The sequence below is a fragment of the Trichomycterus rosablanca genome, chromosome 2 (assembly GCF_030014385.1).
Source record: "Trichomycterus rosablanca isolate fTriRos1 chromosome 2, fTriRos1.hap1, whole genome shotgun sequence".
NCBI classification, from domain to species: Eukaryota; Metazoa; Chordata; class Actinopteri; order Siluriformes; family Trichomycteridae; genus Trichomycterus; species Trichomycterus rosablanca.
The window spans coordinates 26,055,771-26,073,605 of record NC_085989.1 but is presented as its reverse complement, the minus strand read 5'-3'; the positions used below and the strand labels follow the sequence as shown (position 1 = coordinate 26,073,605).

General features: G+C 38.9%; 3 protein-coding genes across 3 annotated transcripts in view; 1 reads left to right on the top strand and 2 right to left on the bottom strand.

Moving 5' to 3' along the window:
* The window catches only part of eif3hb (eukaryotic translation initiation factor 3, subunit H, b), an 86,953-nt gene extending 86,492 nt beyond the window's left edge, over positions 1-461 (bottom strand). Inside the window, exon 1 of the mRNA XM_063013170.1 lies at positions 356-461. Coding sequence (XP_062869240.1) covers positions 356-421 — 66 coding nt within the window. The 5' untranslated portion in view covers positions 422-461. The remainder of the gene's footprint in view (positions 1-355) is intronic.
* Positions 462-714: 253 nt separating this feature from the next.
* utp23 (UTP23 small subunit processome component) lies at positions 715-4,678 on the top strand. The gene is made up of 3 exons (XM_062990559.1): positions 715-1,096; positions 2,522-2,693; positions 3,875-4,678. The coding sequence occupies exons 1-3, from the start codon at positions 909-911 to the stop codon at positions 4,274-4,276; spliced, it is 762 nt and encodes a 253-aa protein (XP_062846629.1). The 5' UTR covers positions 715-908; the 3' UTR covers positions 4,277-4,678.
* A 5,059-nt stretch (positions 4,679-9,737) lies between these two features.
* si:ch211-153f2.3 (protein FAM167A) lies at positions 9,738-13,498 on the bottom strand. The gene is made up of 2 exons (XM_062990557.1): positions 13,062-13,498; positions 9,738-12,072 (listed from the first exon to the last, which is right to left on the bottom strand). The coding sequence occupies exons 1-2, from the start codon at positions 13,275-13,277 to the stop codon at positions 11,947-11,949; spliced, it is 342 nt and encodes a 113-aa protein (XP_062846627.1). The 5' UTR covers positions 13,278-13,498; the 3' UTR covers positions 9,738-11,946.
* Positions 13,499-17,835: the final 4,337 nt, after the last annotated feature.

Sequence of the window (17,835 nt, the reverse complement as noted above, 5' to 3'; positions counted from 1 at the left end):
GATCTGCAACAGTGTCCCAGTATTCCAGATCTATGGTCCAGCTGCTGTCTTCAAACAGACAATAAAACGGGCTATACGATGGCGTACGGAACACCGTGACCGTAGTGTAAATACGGAGCTTAGATACTTTTCCAGTACAATGACTAAAACATAATGTTCTAAACTGTCCTGACAGAACGTTTCTGATTCAAACCGGATACAAGCCAGTCAGTTATGAATAAGATCAGTCAGCCCGCCACTGTCGGTTTGCCAGTTAGCTTAGTTAGCATAATGCTCATAAGTCTTTAAAGCCTAGTCTGGGAATTAACACCTAACATCTGTTAAAAATAGAAAGATTTAAAGTACTGAATCTTACCAGGCCGTCTATCTGGACCTGTTTAACAGGAATATCGGCACACGAGGCTTCTTTACGAGCTGCCATCTTTACAAACACGCCAAACACAAGACCGGTCCTGGTGCGCCGGACTATGAGAACGGAAGAAAATGACTCTAGTCGGAATGGTTCCTAAATACAGTACATACAAATTTAAAGAACAAATTTTAGAACATTGATATTTTAAAATACTCATATATTTTAAAATAATTTTACAGTAAAAAAAAAATTTTGTGGTAATTTTTAACGAATTCTTTTCAGCGATACTCTTTTAATCTAACATGCTTCCGTACGGTTAGATTTGAATGTGACTCCGTAAGCAGCATGCTGGTTGTATTTTGACCACTTGACAACAGATAATTTCGTTTAAATAGTTTTTTTCTATCTCAACGATTTATATTATTCACAGATATTTGAAGCTGATTTGACTTTTTTGTTTTAAATTTACAGCTTGTTACGTTGTAAAAGTAACACGCACTACTTGATCAGTTTGAGAGGTACATTACAGTCAGTACTCACGTATAAGTAAGTAAGGATGAAGATCAAGCGGCAGAAGCATGCGAAGAAAACCATCAGCTTCTACAAGTACAACTTTGGATTTCGAGAACCGTTTCAAATCCTGATCGATGGAACATTCTGCCAGGCTGCACTGAAAAACAAGATCCAAATCAAAGAACAAATCCCCAAGTATTTCATGGGAGAGGTTCAACTCTGCACCACCAAGTAAGTACAGCAACAGTCAAGATCCCTTAAGAAAATTGTTACTGAGTTGTTACTTAATAGACAGGCCAGATAATATAATAAACATTTTGTATGGTAATAAGAGGACAACAAGAGGATTTGGGTTCCATTTCTTTCTGTGTGGAGTTTGCATGTTCTCCCTGTGTCTGAATGGGTTTCCTACGGGTGCTCTGGTTTTCTTCCCAAAAGCCCAAAGACATGCACCCAAAACGATGTGGATATGCATGTAATAGAATACCCTCGTCAAGCCATAGTGCACCTTTGTAAACAAAGTTAGAATGTCATGAGTAGTGCCAAAAGTACAGAGAAACTGTGCAGGTGTACAACTGCAACTGAAAATCACCTTAAACGGTATTATGGTGATGTGCATAGAACTGAATGAAAATATACAACAAGAAATATTTGATAAAGACAAAAAGAAAAAATGGGTGTCTGGTGTCTGCACGGACATGATTGGCTAATGTCCGGGGTAGGGGGGTGGATGGGGAGATGGCCAAAGCAGCCTAGCCATTTTTGAGTTGCACTTGTCATGGCGCTTTCAGTGCAGGTCCCAAGCCTGAATAAAAATAGGTTGGTCGTGTTAGGAAGGGCATCCAGTGTGAAAACTGTGCATGTGTGTAATTGTGTGTAACAGTCTGATATGCAGACCAGATCTGCTGTGACAGCGTATGAATATGGGAGCCTGGCTGTGGAAGAAAGCCCAAAATTTTACCCAGAGTCTTTAGCCATGTCATCATGTCAATGAAGAAAACCCTCGTGTTACTGCAAAACTTTCAGAATGACCTGTTGAAGGCTGGGACAAATGTGTCAGTGCCAACCATATGATGATCACCTAACAATCAAGGACCTCATGGCCAGACTCCACAACTCACGCCACTCTTGACCAAAAAGCACAAGAAGGGTCGACTAGGAAATTGAATAGCCCTGCAGAGTTATGGGACACAATTCCAAAAAGTGATTAATCAAAACTGGAAGTGTTTGGTGCTCGGGTGGCGCTAAGGCACTAGCTTACCACCACTGAAAGTGAGATCCTAACCTCTCAAGTTCAAATCTTAGCTCTGCAATCAGCTGTGCCAAATGACTACAGAGATACGCACATGTTGAAAAACATGTTTTAACTTTGTCATTATGGGTGATTAACTGTGGATGAAATTGGTAAAATGGTCATTCTAAATATTCAATATCAAAACCACAACACAAAAAGTAAAGGAGTCTAAACACTTTCTGAATCCACTGTAATTTCCTTTTGGGTTTTCTCTAGGAACTTAGAGAAGATAAAGTGTATGGTAAAAATAAACCAGATACTGATTACCAGAAAGTGTATTAATTTCACTGTGATGCTAATATTATGATATCCAGCCTTATTGCAAGTTATATTTCTCAGTTGAAAATTGTTCTTTTACCCAGATGTGCACTGAAGGAACTTGAAACCCTTTCAAAAGACCTGTATGGAGCTAAACTAATCCTGCAGCGCTTTCAGATACGACAATGTAAACACAAGGAGCCCATTCCTGCCTCAGAGTGCCTGCAGTCTATGCTGGGAGAGAGAAATCCACATCATTATTTTGTTGCGACACAGGTAATCACTGCTCTTCACACATTAAAACTTGTACTTTATAAATATAACATTTGAACAATCAGATTTGCTACATTATGCTAAAATGAATAGCACAAATGACAACAGACACAATAAACAAATAGGACAATTTAGTACTATTTATGCTTATGTACAAAAACACATGAACATGGCAGTCACTGAGGTACAAAGGTAGCAGTAATTGTCAAATTCACTTAGATTCACACATTCTGCTAGATGCTTTTATACAATGCTGGGTCAGGATACAAACAAATTAACTAGAGTTAAGTTCATTAATTAAGTTAATGCTTAGGAGCCCAAAAGTTTCTTCCAATCGATAGTCCAAGTCCAGTAACTTAGTCAATATTAAATGTGCTCATTCGTTTCTGCATGAGATGAAAAAGAGCTCACTGAATTCAAGTGTGGGACTGTAATAGGATGCCACTATTGCAACCAGTCAGTTTGTGAAATTTCTAGATCCTAGATATTCCATGATTAACTATGAGTGGTAAAGTGGAGGGGGTTAGAAACTACAGCAACTCAACCACAAAGTGGCAGACCATGTAAAGTTCAGGGTTGCCAAGTTGCATAAAAATCACCATCACTCTGCTAACTCGATAACCACAGAGATGCAAACCTCCTCTGGCATTAATACCAGCACAAAATCTGTGAGGCAGGAGCTATATGGCATGGGTTTCTATACATCAATAAGCACAATGCCAAGCGTCAGACTGAATGGTGTAAAGCATGCCGCCACTGGATTCACGCTTCTTTATTTGGCAGTCTGATGGTGAGTCTGGGTTTCACCTTTTTGGATGCTCAAAGAAGCATTAAGGGGAAGGAGATTTTCATGTGGGGATGATGTGAAAGTAGCTGTGCATCAGTGGCTACAAGTTCAACCAAAAACAGTTTTTGCTGATGGCATTAAAAAGTTGGTACGACGCTGGAACAAATGCATCAGAAGGTGACTGTAGAAAAGTGATGTCATTTGTTTTTGAAATTCTTGTGTGGAAACTTTAGTATTATTACTTTTTAGACATTTTTGTACTACCAAGAGCAGACGTGAAGTTTAAAATAAGACATGTATAACTACTATGTTGGTATTAAGAGGTACTAAACCTTTAAACATGCATAAGCATTTCAAAGTAATAAAAACGTTAATGGTTGTGTTTGCTGATTTGTAGGACAGAGATTTAACAGCAGCCCTGATGAAGATCCCCGGCGTCCCCCTGATCTACATCGTACTCAACACCATGGTGCTGGACAAGCCGTCAGATTGTTCGGTTAAGCATGTGGAAGCAGCACAGCTGGGTGAGCTAGTAAACCCACATCACCAGCAGAGTATCCAGAACCTGAAAGCCGAGCAGGGCCTCAGCAGTGACGGAGGGGAACGTAGGGGCAAAAAACGGAAAAGGAAGTCAGGCAACCCAAATCCTCTCAGCTGCTTGAAAAAAAAGAAAAAGCCAGTGCCACAGCAGCCCAAAACCACAGAGGGAGAGAAAAAGAAAAGGAACCGGCACAGGAGAGGAAAACCTACCGGGCCCATTATCAGTGTCCACTCCAAGCCTTCTAGTGCTCAGTCATGATCCAGTTTCTTTACTAAAGTCCTGTTAAAAGTGTTACGATTTAGTCTAAATATGACAATCACACTGTTTTATTATTATGATTGAACTAATTCAGCTTTTCCTGTTTCATATACAATACCAATATTAAAGATCTCAATATTGTCTGCTACCACTATTGATTGAACACTGACGTCCCTCTGTAACCAAGCTGATTATTGGCAAGCAAGGACTGTGAGACACAGGCATGATGGTGAAACACTTAACACAGTTTGGTGTCTTTTGTTGATATACACAATTAATGTTATGTTTGCCACCATCACACAACACACAGTTTTTTATCAGTAATTCAGAAAGAAATATGTCAATATGTCAAAGTATCAAATCTAAGATTCATGCCAGACTAATGGTATTAAATTTTTTTGGACAAGATGTTTAAAATTAGAAATAAACAGTTGACAATATTGTAGTATAGTGTCTCATGTTTTTGTCACCAAAGTTCAGTTATGCATATATGTTAATGCCTAACCTCTTTAAACAACCAACACATTTGCAAAATCTGAATCACTGTTTAGCATTTAGGCCAAAAAGGCCTGGTTTATTATTTTATTTAAACAGGCTTCCAAAGATTGTGGGTGCTTTAATAGGTTCTTGCACAGCGTCCAGGAAGAGAAGTTATTGTACATGTCTGCCCGATCCCTCCATCATCACCTTCACCTGATTATTTTAGTCAAACAGATGCTACTATTGGTGGCATTACTATTTTGACATTCTATTCAGTAGTAAGTTTTAGGCTGTGCGTTGAAGCACTTTTGAAGCAGCAAACTGGCAACAGGCTGGGAAATAAAGAGGTTTACAAAATGATGTTATGGTAACACAAAAAAATACCGTAGCCCACCAATGCTGAGATCTCGAGCTCTCAAGTTCAAATCTCAGCTCTGCTATCAGCTGTCCGGACACCTACACAGACACACAATTGGCTTGTGCAGATGAAAAGAAAAAAGGCTGGTACTACACATGGGTCAGAGGGGGCATGTGGCTGTTGCGACCCTCCTCAGTCAGGAATGGAGGTCTGCAGCAATAAAGGTGAAATATGACTTGGGTTTTTTCCCCAGGGCTTCTATGAAAATGCTGTGCCATAGTAAAAACAAATTAAGCCTATTAACTATGTGCTAGCATTACCTACACAAAAACACAATTATTATTAATTAATTAATTAATTAGTTTATATTTGTTAACAGATAATTGAGAATAATATGATCCTGATACTCTATAGGATGTTAATTCTCCTGAACCTTTATTTTCTTGTACTTTATTTAAGTACAAAGAAAAGAGTTCCAATGTTTTACTGACCAAGTTAATTGTGTTTTGTAAATATAAACTCATTAATAATTAGATGCCTACAACAAAAAAAGGTCAGAGGTATCAAATAAAAAATTATTTATATTATTAAATTAATATTATATTATATTTTATTTATATACAAATTGGTCAGCCAAAACATTTAATTTCTTGCATTTCTATTTTAGTTAAAGATTGAAGAAAATGAACAAATCACAGATTTTAGTTTTACTGCATATTCCAACTTTTTCGGAAATGGGGTTTGTACAAGGGATCTTCAAAAAGTTGATATTTTGGTTGGAAACGGTGAGGGTGGGAGGAGTAGTAATTGGTCGTGTCTGAGAGAGCTTATAGTCCGAATTTAGCACCATCTGATTTCCACCTTTCCATCTGATTTTTGGACCTCTCAAAGAAGCTTTAAGGTGAAGATGATTTTCATGTGATGACGATGTAAAAGCAGCAGTGCATCAGTGGCTACATGCTCAACCAAAAACGTTTTTTGCTGATGGCATTAAAAAGTTGGTACAACGCTGGGAAAAATGCATCGGAAGATGACTATGTAGATGTGATGTTTTTGAAAATTCCTAATAAATAGAGTTTTAAACAGTGCGGAAACTTTTTGAAGAACCCTCGTATCATTAATACAAATGGTTAAACATGTTATTCATTACAAAATAATGTATTAAAATAACAACACAGTTTTGGAAAGCTATAATGAGGACTAAAATCACTATGACTTAAAAGTTAAACAGCTATAAATAGAAGTTCATCCCATATAATTTTTTACTGTGTCTTCAGCCAGAGTCCGAAGACATTCCACACACTTCCCATTTGCCTTTTTGCACTGCTTAGATAACCATGGCAACTCCATGTCCACACATTCTCATTCAGGGTAACTATGTGTGTGTAAGACATGGTACTAAAGAACGTTACTGGGTCTCACAATTGAGGTGACGTTCCTTCTTCTGCGTCATTAACACATCACACCCATTTTCTGTTAACTCCTAATAAAACGTGGAAGGACACCACGGCCATAAACATCCTAGTGCAGAGCCTTAGTGCATAGCTCTTAACTACAGTAGAAAGAAAGACAAAGCTGTTCTAATCACAGCTCCTCAGCTCACACACTCAGGTAATACAAGAATTAGCTAGACACTGTTCCTCAGGAACTAAGAATGGAAGTAGTGCTGAACAGACTTCGAGATTTCTCATGTAAGGAAGCTACGTTTGATGACCACAAAGCAGCAGTGATCTTCAGAGAGCAGCCACTTGCAGAGAAAGTGTGCCGAGACGAGAGAGCAAACAGTGGTCATCCTGGACACCTAAAGATCGAGAGTGCTTTGGCCTGGCTGAGACAAGAGCTGGTAAGATCTGAGAGATCAGATTATTCTTCATCACATCAGTAGTCAACATGCGTTTCCTTACTTATTCATTAGTAACATCATGTGCATTTAGTGTCCAAGTGCATTATTTTTCTTTGAAATAACTGAATAAACATGCTTCATTTTAAACAGTGCATTGTGTGAACACTTTATAAAGCATCAAAACCAAAATGTATTCGAAGCATTACTGCAGTTCAGATTCCAAAAGTGTATGTCTATAGGTTATACAGTATATGTAGATAAAACTAATTAAAATAGGGAATCTAGTCTTTGAGAATTCTGAATAAAGCAATTTTCTTTAGTTTTAATCATGATATGATAAACATGACAAAATGCAAAATAAGACAGCTTTAAAAGTATTGAAATTAATGGCAACATTTTGTGCATAAATTAAGTTTTTCTGTATGTAATATCGGCACTGTGGCTCGTTGGGTAGCATAACATGGATAACACTTTACATTAAAAGGCAAGACATCTTAAAACGGGCGGCACAGTGGCTAAGTGGGTACCACTGGCGCCTCACAGCAGGAAGGTCCTGGGTTCGGTCCCCAGGTGGGGAGGTCCGGGTCCTTTCTGTATGGAGTTTGCATGTTCTCCCCGTGTCTGAGTGGGTTTACTCCGGGTGCTCCGGTTCCCTCCCACTGTCCAAAGACATGCAAGTGAGGCGAATTGGAGATACAAAATTGTCCATGGCTGTGTTCGATATAACCTTGTGAACTGATGAATCTTGTGTAATGAGTAACTACCGTTCCTGTTATGAATGTAACCAAAGTGTAAAACATGACGTTAAAATCCTAATAAACATACGTACATACAGTGTGTTTGTATTGATTTACATATCAGTCGGCACAGCAATGCAGCAGGTAAAATGAGGTGTAGCACAACTCCAGGGACCTGAGGACATGGGTTCAATCCTCACTTCACCTGCTACTATAAAAATCTGATTACTGGATGACTCATCTAGACAAGGAATTTCATATTACATTACTTAAGCATGTATACACATTATTACCAAAATTATATTTATAATAATATTTAATACTGGTCAGTATCTATCTAAAGTGGTCCAAGGAAGGAACAGTGGTAAACTGATGACAGGGTCATGGGCGCCCAAGGCTCATTGATACACGTGGGGAGTGAAGGCTGGCCTGTGTGGTCCGATCCAACAGACAAGCTTCTGTAGCTCAAATTGCTGAAGAGGTTAATGCTGGTTCTGATAGAAAGGTGTAAGAATACACAGTGCATTGCAGTTAGTTGCGTATGGGGCTGCATAGCTGCAGACCAGTCAGGGTGCCCATGCTGACCCCTGTCCACCGGCGAAAGCGCCCACAATGGGCACGTGAGCATCGGAACTGGACCACGGAGCAATGGAAGAAGGTGGTCTGGTCTGATGAATCACGTTTTCTTTTACATCACGTCAGCCAGTTATCAGATTATTTTGTACATGTGAACACACTAAATGGTGATTTTGCTCTTTATTTTACAGATTGAGATGCGCTATCAGGACCAGGCACTGATCCGGCAGCTCATGAACCTCCATGCAGGAATACAGGAGCTGAAGCAGGAGTGTGCTGTGGATGAGGAAGAGGAGGAGCAGTACGAAGATGAAGAACAGTCCTGGGATTCTGAGAGTGAGGAAAGTGAGAGCAGTGTCTATTCAGGAGAGATGAGCTTTTACTCGTCCATGTATTCCCCTTGCCGCAGAAGTCCACTTCATTTGGGCTTACCGCCTAGGAGGTCTTTTGGGCGTCGCAGTTCAGTGCCTTAACACACTGCTAGGTTCTGATTTACTCAACACCCTGCTGCTAACAGGATTTACTTACACTGGACTGAACACTGCTGCTGCTAACAGGTTCCACTGTTCTCACATCATGTCCTCAAGTAGCACTGAATACAGTCAAGAGGACATAATTCCACATCATTACATAGCTAGATTGAAGGTGTGATTCTAGAAAAATATGTGATTGAGTGGCTTTCAATCAGAGGAATTCACAAGCTCCAAGTAAGCTGGAGTGCTTCATGCTGAAAACGCTGATCTTTATTACAGATCTTATACTGACAAGGTCTTTTATGATAGGCTGATTTTCTTTATTGTGTGTGATCTAATTTTATACAACTGACAAATGTATTTTAATAATGCACTATGTAGAGACTATGTACAGTATATGTCTGAGAATGTTTGTGTGTTGTGTGCATTTATTTTTCCAAATATGGTTGTGTGCCTTACTGATGATTACTGTAAGCAACTGAGTTCATACTGCTGACAAATACCATGACACATTAGAACAGGAGATAATTGTATAACCAAAGGCAAGCAAGTTTTTAAATACATGTTTCTGAAATAGACTTACCGTTTGATTTGGTTCTTTCTATGTTGTTTCAAAGCACTTGTGTGCTTTTTGCATTCTTTCCCAAGGATACAGTGCTCCACTTAGTAAAATATAAATCCTAGTGTTTATATTTCACTACCATAGCAGCCAGTTCATTTAGTATATATTTACCATAACCATATCAACCAATTGGTAAACAGCAGACACACAGCACCATTATTTACTATTACATGATGTACTGTACATGTTTCTTTTAATGCTACAGCATTGCACAGTTTACGCAGTGAGAAAAATAACTTCTTTATGGGCAATAACTCGTTTTATTTAGTTTTTTAGACTCATGAATCACAAATTTACAGTTAACTGCCATATTGAATTGTTTGATAAGCCACAAAAACTTGCAATGCTTACAGAAAATCTTTAGATTCCTTCATAATAATCACAAAAAACTATCTCCAGTTTTGTTTACACATTTTGACTTACAGCATTCAAGTAATGAGAATAAAGGAAACAGTTCTAAATATTAACCTTTTAAATAAACTAGAATACCCAGGATGGAAAAGTGATCAGTCCCCTATTTTAGTACTTTGTAGAGTCACCTTTTTCCTTCAGTCCTGACCAAGTGCCCTGTTCCTGCTTAGGAGAATCATCCCCAATACATTATGTTGCCACTACCATGCTTCACGGTAGGTATGGTGCATTTTCAGTGACAATGTTTGGTTTTTTCAAAACATACTGTTTTGAGTTTTGTCCAAAAAGTTAAATCTCATCTGACCAGAAAACCTTTTGCCAAACGGCATTAGAATCATCCAGGTCTTCAGTGGGGCACTTTTCAGGAGCAGCTTTTTTCTTGCCACCCTACCATAAGGCTACCTTTGTGTAAATCTTTAGAGATTGTTGTCACATTCACAGACTGACCAATCTCAACCAATCATACTTAAAAGTAATTTGAAGTTGCCATTGGCCTCTTTGTAGCTTCCCTGATCAATTTCCTTCTGGTTAGGTTATCCAGTTTTGTAAGGCATTGGTGATGCCACACACTTTCCACTTCTTGATAGACAAGTTAAATTTTTTTGTATCCACCTAATATGTGCGTTTTGAAAGCATCTTTCCAACCATGGTGAATTTTTGTGTTACCTTATACAGTACTACTAGTAGTGAAATCCTCAAGGAACAGCAGGTTTTATTCTGAAGTAATTAAAACCACAACATCTGATGCCAGGTGTGGGCCAATTAGCCTGGTGTGTGATCTGAAAGGTGATTGGTTGTACCTGAGTAAGTAAATAAGGGGCTGGTTACATACCCAAACCAGGTACTTTGCTAATTAGATATAATAATTTTGTGTCATTATCACTTTGATGATGTTGGTTATAATGTGTAAAAAAAAAAGTTACACTTATTTTCATTTACATGGTTTAATGGGACAAAAATGCAAGTGCAGATTAAAGATTGAATTCATAGACTTGTCAACGTAGCTACAGATATTAAATAATAAAGTTTCCTTTCCTTTGAAGACACCCTATTTAATTTACTGGGCATGGCATGGCCACACAATTATGAAAGGTTTTGGCAAATCCCTTACTCACAATTTCTTACTATAAACTTTAAGAGGGTTTTATTTAGCATTTAACATTGGTAATCAACACTTTTAAATGGCCAGTAAATGTTCTCCACGGTGTCTCCACAGTTAATTTTCTTCTGACCTTTAGCAGGATTTACAGGCCAAATAAAAGGACAGTTATCGGTTGTTATCCACACTAAAAATAACAGTACATTGCTGTTGCTAACCGTACATTTATTTTGCTATTTTATTTTGTATCTTTAGAACATATAAAATATAAAAAATACTATTATAGTGAACTGCATGTATTCACTACGACTGCATCTATATGTTTATACTCTAATTCTGCTGCATGTAGACCACAGCGTTTACTAATTCTCTTAACCTTATATAGAGGTCAACCAGCTGATACTAGCTGTTAGTGACACAGACTAGGGAATTGTTTAAAATACAATGCATAGCTAATGATCAGAATATTAAAACCACTTATATAAGAGTATAAAGAGAACTGACTTAAGAATAAGAATTCCTTCTTTATTTGATAAACATACATTTTCCCACATTTAATTAGCATGTCTCCAAATGTATCATTATTTTTATGTTTTATTTTGGACCTTTTACATGGATGGAATTAATGAGCTTTATGAATAATGTACATTTAGTCTATGATCATTTTGGGACAAAACATCCCAAAAACATACATTATTATTATGAATATTGACTCCTTTGTAAATATATATTTACCACCACTTGTTATGACATGCACTGTGTTTCAGGTCCAGCAAGGTTGTAGTTTTACCAGAAAGTCCAAACATTCATAATTCACACAGACATTTAATAATTATACTGACTTCTATCTCTTAAAGCAACTTAAGTCTCACAAACTATAGATGCTGAACGTGCAACAACACAATAACATGCAGAACATGTCTCTTTTAGGAAAAAAGATGGCAATTTTTGGCATTAGCAGCTCATGCAAACAGTCTCAGGTCTATTTTAATCATAAGAATAATAGAGAAAGTAAGACAGAATTGTCTGTGTTTTCAGTTATTGAACATCTCTGGTTTGTCATATGTCGGGTCAGTGCTGATCAGTTTGATTGGAGTCCAGTAAAAGATGACCACCTTCTCGTCTCAGTCTCTGGATCTCAGAGTTGAGCCTCAGCAGGGTCTGTGCCAGCTGCCGGTCCTGTGAACGCATCTCCAACTGCATAAAAACACAAAGACCAGCATTTTATTACATCTAGAATAAGATGGAATGGGATCAGTTTCAGCCCAGTTAACAGTCATTTTTGCATGCATAGTTATGCAGTGCTCCCTGTTTTATCATCAAAGATATTACCATTGGCTGAGAGACATTCAAGCTACAAGAAGCATTCATGGTAAAGGTAGAATAGGTTCTTAAAGTTCTTTGGGAAAAAAAACTCTTTTAATAACCCTGTCTGTATAATTAGTTTGATAATCAGCAAATCAGAGGTACAGCTTTTAATAACTAATGTTATTCATTTATTTGTGCTGTCTGAATATTTTTTCCTATATATTTATATTTTTTTCTACTTAATGCATATAAACACGTACTTCTTTGTTTAAATTCACAAAGTACAAAGTTTAGTGGGTATTGCTGTCACCTCACAGCAGGAAAAGCCTGGGTTTGATTTCCCAAGAAATACCCAAGTTCATATCTGTGTGGAGTTTGCATGTTCTCCCTGTGTCTGCATGGGTGTCCTTCGGTTGCCCCAGTTTCCTTCCACAAGTCCAAAGTAATGCAGTCAGGTTAATTGGAGATACTACAATCGCCCTGTTTGTGTTTGTTTCTGTGTCTGCATTGTGATGGACTAGCGACCCGGGGCGTTTCCTGCCTTGTACCCAATAAATCAGACCCACCTCAACCCTGAGCAGGATAAAGCGGTGGTAAAACAGACACCGAGTAAATGAATGTTTGTGTCCACTTGTGCCATAGTGTAAATAGTTTTGTTGAATATTATATTTGTGTTGAACCAATTAAATTCAATTACGTAATTATTAAATGTAATTTTTAATAAAAATGGGAAATTTATCTTTATCTATCTCATTTATCTTTAATATAACTATTGTAATTTCATTATTCACTATTTATTCCTTACATTTACCATGAGCCAATCTTAAAGAGCTTAAAAATCTTAAACTCTAGTGAGAAATAAAGAAAAAACTACTGACCAGTTCAGTTCGTAACCATGTGATTGCTCCATCTATCTTAGCTCTACGTAATTCTTCATTTGCTTGGAAGCTTCTGTCAGTGCTTGTCAGATCTTCGTTATTTTCAGGAGACGCTCTCGGCTCCGCAGTTGTCCTGAAAGCATGCAGAAGCTTGTTCTTGATGTTCTCCAGAACCATGATGGACACTGAGTCCTCATACTGAGTCTCGGGGTTCATCGTGCCATCCAGTGGGTTGAATAAGAGTCTGTAAGAAGATGCTTCGATCCCACTAATAACCTTCGCCAGGAGACCGACCGCTTTCACACTCCTTACACACACACATGCATCTTGTCTCCAGTGTCTTACATCCGTACTTCTTCTCTTTTTAGCGTACTATCCGAAATCTAAGCGACACAAAAAACTGTTAGTGATGAGCAACAAGTGTGTAAGACCCGTTCTTGTCTCCAACCATATTGGGCCTGGCTTGTTTTGTCCGAGTTACTATGGAGAACGCCCCCCTCCACCGATTCCCGCCAGTAACAGCAAGAAGAATGAAGGGACATTGTGGACAAAGACCATTGTTTCAATCCAAAAGAAGTGAAAAGGTGCAAGGGGGCCTTGCTTGCTCTCTCTTTTATTCACCCCCACTATGCTCCCATTCAGGCTTTGTGTGAGAAATGGGCTGCGAGAGAGATCTCAGTCGAGGCTTTTTCTTTGTGGGAGTGTACAGTGTCTCCACAGCTAGTTTTCTTCTGACCTTTAGCGGGATTTACAGGCCAGATAAAAACCCAACTCATCGCTATCATGCGTCAAACCAGACAGCAGTTAAGAAGCTGGAGTCTTTGCTTTTCACTACAACTACAAAGCTTGCCATGGAGAAACAGAATTAGCACTTTTGTGAATAAAGTGAGCGTATTTCCCAAGAGGCAATCAATCGACTCCCTGGCAGACTCTACACAATCCTTTTGCTTAAACTGTAGAAACAGAAACAGGAGTCTAGTGTACTCTGTGGCCTCACGCAGGCTACAGCCAACACTGGCTACAAAGCCATAAATGACACATGCTGAATGGTACTAAGACTGACTAAATCTGTCAACTTTTTCTTTAAGATTTATATATAGAGAAAAGAGGAATCTTTATTACATTTATCTTTTGCATAGTTGCCCAGGCTCATGGGTCTCAGATTTCAACCCCCATAGTGCTCACTGACTTTGATAAGTTCATGTCTGTGTGTTTTGGCTTCTTCCCACCTCCCAAAGACGTGCAGTAGCTATTCTCAGTTGCACCTTGATGCAAATGAAGTTGAAGAACTATTCGTGTTTATGGTACCGGTTTGTAATGACTTGTGCTTTGTAATATGAAACATTATGATGGCTAAAATATAATTAAAGACAGTAGGAAACATGATATCAAATGGTAGCACAGTTTCCAAGTAAATATATTACAAAAACAGACCTGACACTAAAACTGAACACAGAAATTTTTAATGAATACTCTTAAGATACAGCTAAGTGCTAATTCCATTAACAAACACTCACATAACAGCTAGGTGCTAATAGTAATATGTAAGAAACTAATGCTATATATCAACACCAAACTACAAAAGAGATTAAACTATACTAATGCATATATACACCGATCAGCCATAACATTGAAACCACCTCCTGGTTTCTACACTTACTGTCCGTTTTATCAGCTCCACTTACCATATAGAAGCACTTTGTAGTTCTACAATTACTGACTGTAGTCCATCTGTTTCTCTACATACTTTGTTAGCCCCCTTTCATGCTGTTCTTCAATGGTCAGGACTCTCCCAGTACCACCAAAGAGTAGGTATGATTTGTTAGTGTGTGTTGTGCTGGTATGAGTGTATAAGACACAGCAGCACTGATGGAGTTTTTAAACACCTCACTGTCACTGCTGGACTGAGAATAGTCCACCAACCAAAAACATAGAGCCAACAGTGCCCCGTGGGCAGCGTCCTGTGACCACTGATGAAGGTCTAGAAGATGACCAACTCAAACAGCAGCAATAGATGAGCGATCGTCTCTGACTTTACATCTACAGGGTAGACCAACTAGGTAGAAATGTCTAATAGAGTGGACAGTGAGTGGACACGGTATTTAAAAACTCCAGCAGTGCTGCTGTGTCTGATCCACTCATACCAGAAAAAGAATATATAGAATTTTAAGAGAAAGGAGGCAAATGCAAATATAACGGTAACAAAGGAAAATGTTCCAGTACTCAATATCATCCATGTGATATGACGAACAATAAATATAAAAGTAACAGGGTGGTCTGGGAGAAAAGTTACAGTGTATCACAAAAGTGAGTACACCCCTCACATTTCTGCAAATATTTTATTATATCTTTTCATGGGACAACACTATAGAAATAAAACTTGGATATAACTTAAAGTACTCAGTGTACAACTTGTATAGCAGTGTAGATTTACTGTCTTCTGAAAATAACTCAACACACAGCCATTAATGTCTAAATAGCTGGCAACATAAGTGAGTACACCCCACAGTGAACATGTCCAAATTGTGCCCAAAGTGTCAATATTTTGTGTGACCACCATTATTATCCAGCACTGCCTTAACCCTCCTGGGCATGGAATTCACCAGAGCTGCACAGGTTGCTACTGGAATCCTCTTCCACTCCTCCATGATGACATCACATCATGATGACATCACAGGATGTTAGACACCTTGAACTCCTCCACCTTCCACTTGAGGATGCGCCACAGGTGCTCAATTGGGTTTAGTCCATCCCCTTTACCTTCAGCTTCCTCAGCAAGGCAGTTGTCATCTTGGAGGTTGTGTTTGGGGTCGTTATTCTGTTTAAAAACTGCCATGAGGCCCAGTTTTCGAAGGGAGGGGATCATGCTCTGTTTCAGAATGTCACAGTACATGATGGAATTCATGCTTCCCTCAATGAACTGCAGCTCCCCAGTGCCAGCAACACTCATGCAGCCCAAGACCATGATGCTACCACCACCATGCTTGACTGTAGGCAAGATACAGTTGTCTTGGTACTTCTCAACAGGGCGCCGCTACACATGCTGGACACCATCTGAGCCAAACAAGTTTATCTTGATGTCGTCAGACCACAGGGCATTCCAGTAATCCATGTTCTTGGACTGCTTGTCTTCAGCAAACTGTTTGCGGGCTTTCTTGTGCGTCAGCTTCCTTCTGGGATGACGACCATGCAGACCGAGTTGATGCAGTGTGCGGCGTATGGTCTGAGCACTGACAGGCTGACCTCCCACGTCTTCAACCTCTGCAGCAATGCTGGCAGCACTCATGTGTCTATTTTTTAAAGCCAACCTCTGGATATGATGCCGAACACGTGGACTCAACTTCTTTGGTCGACCCTGGCGAAGCCTGTTCCGAGTGGAACCTGTCCTGGAAAACCGCTGTATGACCTTGGCCACCATGCTGTAGCTCAGTTTCAGGGTGTTAGCAATCTTCTTATAGCCCAGGCCATCTTTGTGGAGAGCAACAATTCTATTTCTCACATCCTCAGAGAGTTCTTTGCCATGAGGTGCCATGTTGAATATCCAGTGGCCAGTATGAGAGAATTGTACCCAAAACACCAAATTTAACAGCCCTGCTCCCCATTTACACCTGGGACCTTGACACATGACACCAGGGAGGGACAACGACACATTTGGGCACAATTTGGACATGTTCACTGTGGGGTGTACTCACTTATGTTGCCAGCCATTTAGACATTAATGGCTGTGTGTTGAGTTATTTTCAGAAGACAGTAAATCTACACTGCTATACAAGCTGTACACTGACTACTCTAAGTTATATCCAAGTTTCATGTCTATAGTGTTGTCCCATGAAAAGATATAATGAAATAATTGCAGAAATGTGAGGGGTGTACTCACTTTTGTGATACACTGTATATCCAAGCCAGAAAGAATGTCCAATTCTGGGCCTATGATTTAGTTTTCATGTATGTCCTGAGATTTAAATGGCATCTCATTTTTATTGATTGTTCTATTAAAGATTGAAAATTAAATAACGTTTTTCAATTGAATTAATCTATAGACCATGTATTTATTATCCAAGGGCAGGTTTTTCATGAACAATTATGTAGAGGTTCATTTGCTAAATGTCAAACTTATGCTAAAACGATGGTGGCACAGTGGTGCGGTTGGTTTTATGGGTGTCACGCAGCAACATGGGTGCTAAAAATCCTTGTCTTCAGTGATAGCCAGTAAGTTTTCAATGTTCTCCCTGTGTCAATTTCTTTTCAGCTTTGCTCTAAATTGCCCCTGGGTATGACTCAGTAAACAGGTGAGTGTGTGATGCCCTGTGCTGGATTGGCACCATGTCCAAGCTGACACTGTAATAAATATATATGTACGGTAACTAAATTCAAAACCCAGATGGAGCAAGTGACAAGCAAAGGAGGGAAAAAAAGTGAGAGAGGGAAAATGAAGAGTGAGAGGCGGTGGACAACTGTGTGACATTTGCACCGAAATGCTCATTAGAGCGTGAGCTAATGTGAGATTAAGCCTTAAGGGCAGTCAGTGGAGCGAAACGAAACAATATAACATGAGAACGAGCATCCATTAAACTCACAGTGAGACTTGAATGAAAAAAAGATATTAGTGGCTCCAGGTTGTTTTATTCCACTAATATTATTAAAGGCTCAGCGGCAAACATTGACAGTCTTAATATGTTTTACAAAAAGCAGCATCTTAGTTCTTTAACAACACATGTATTTAGTTGTGTCTTTTTTTGTATTTTAGACTGTCTTTTGTCCTATAGCAAGTTAA

Bases quoted from the DNA above. Each gene is read 5' to 3' on its own strand.
- si:ch211-153f2.3 (XM_062990557.1), bottom strand. From the start codon at position 13,277: ATGAACCCCGAGACTCAGTATGAGGACTCAGTGTCCATCATGGTTCTG. The intron at 12,073-13,061 runs GTCAGTAGTTTT...GTTTTTATGCAG, and splicing joins CATGGTTACGAACTGAACTG to TTGGAGATGCGTTCACAGGA.
- utp23 (XM_062990559.1), top strand. From the start codon at position 909: ATGAAGATCAAGCGGCAGAAGCATGCGAAGAAAACCATCAGCTTCTAC. The intron at 1,097-2,521 runs GTAAGTACAGCA...TCTTTTACCCAG, and splicing joins GTTCAACTCTGCACCACCAA to ATGTGCACTGAAGGAACTTG. The intron at 2,694-3,874 runs GTAATCACTGCT...GCTGATTTGTAG, and splicing joins ATTATTTTGTTGCGACACAG to GACAGAGATTTAACAGCAGC.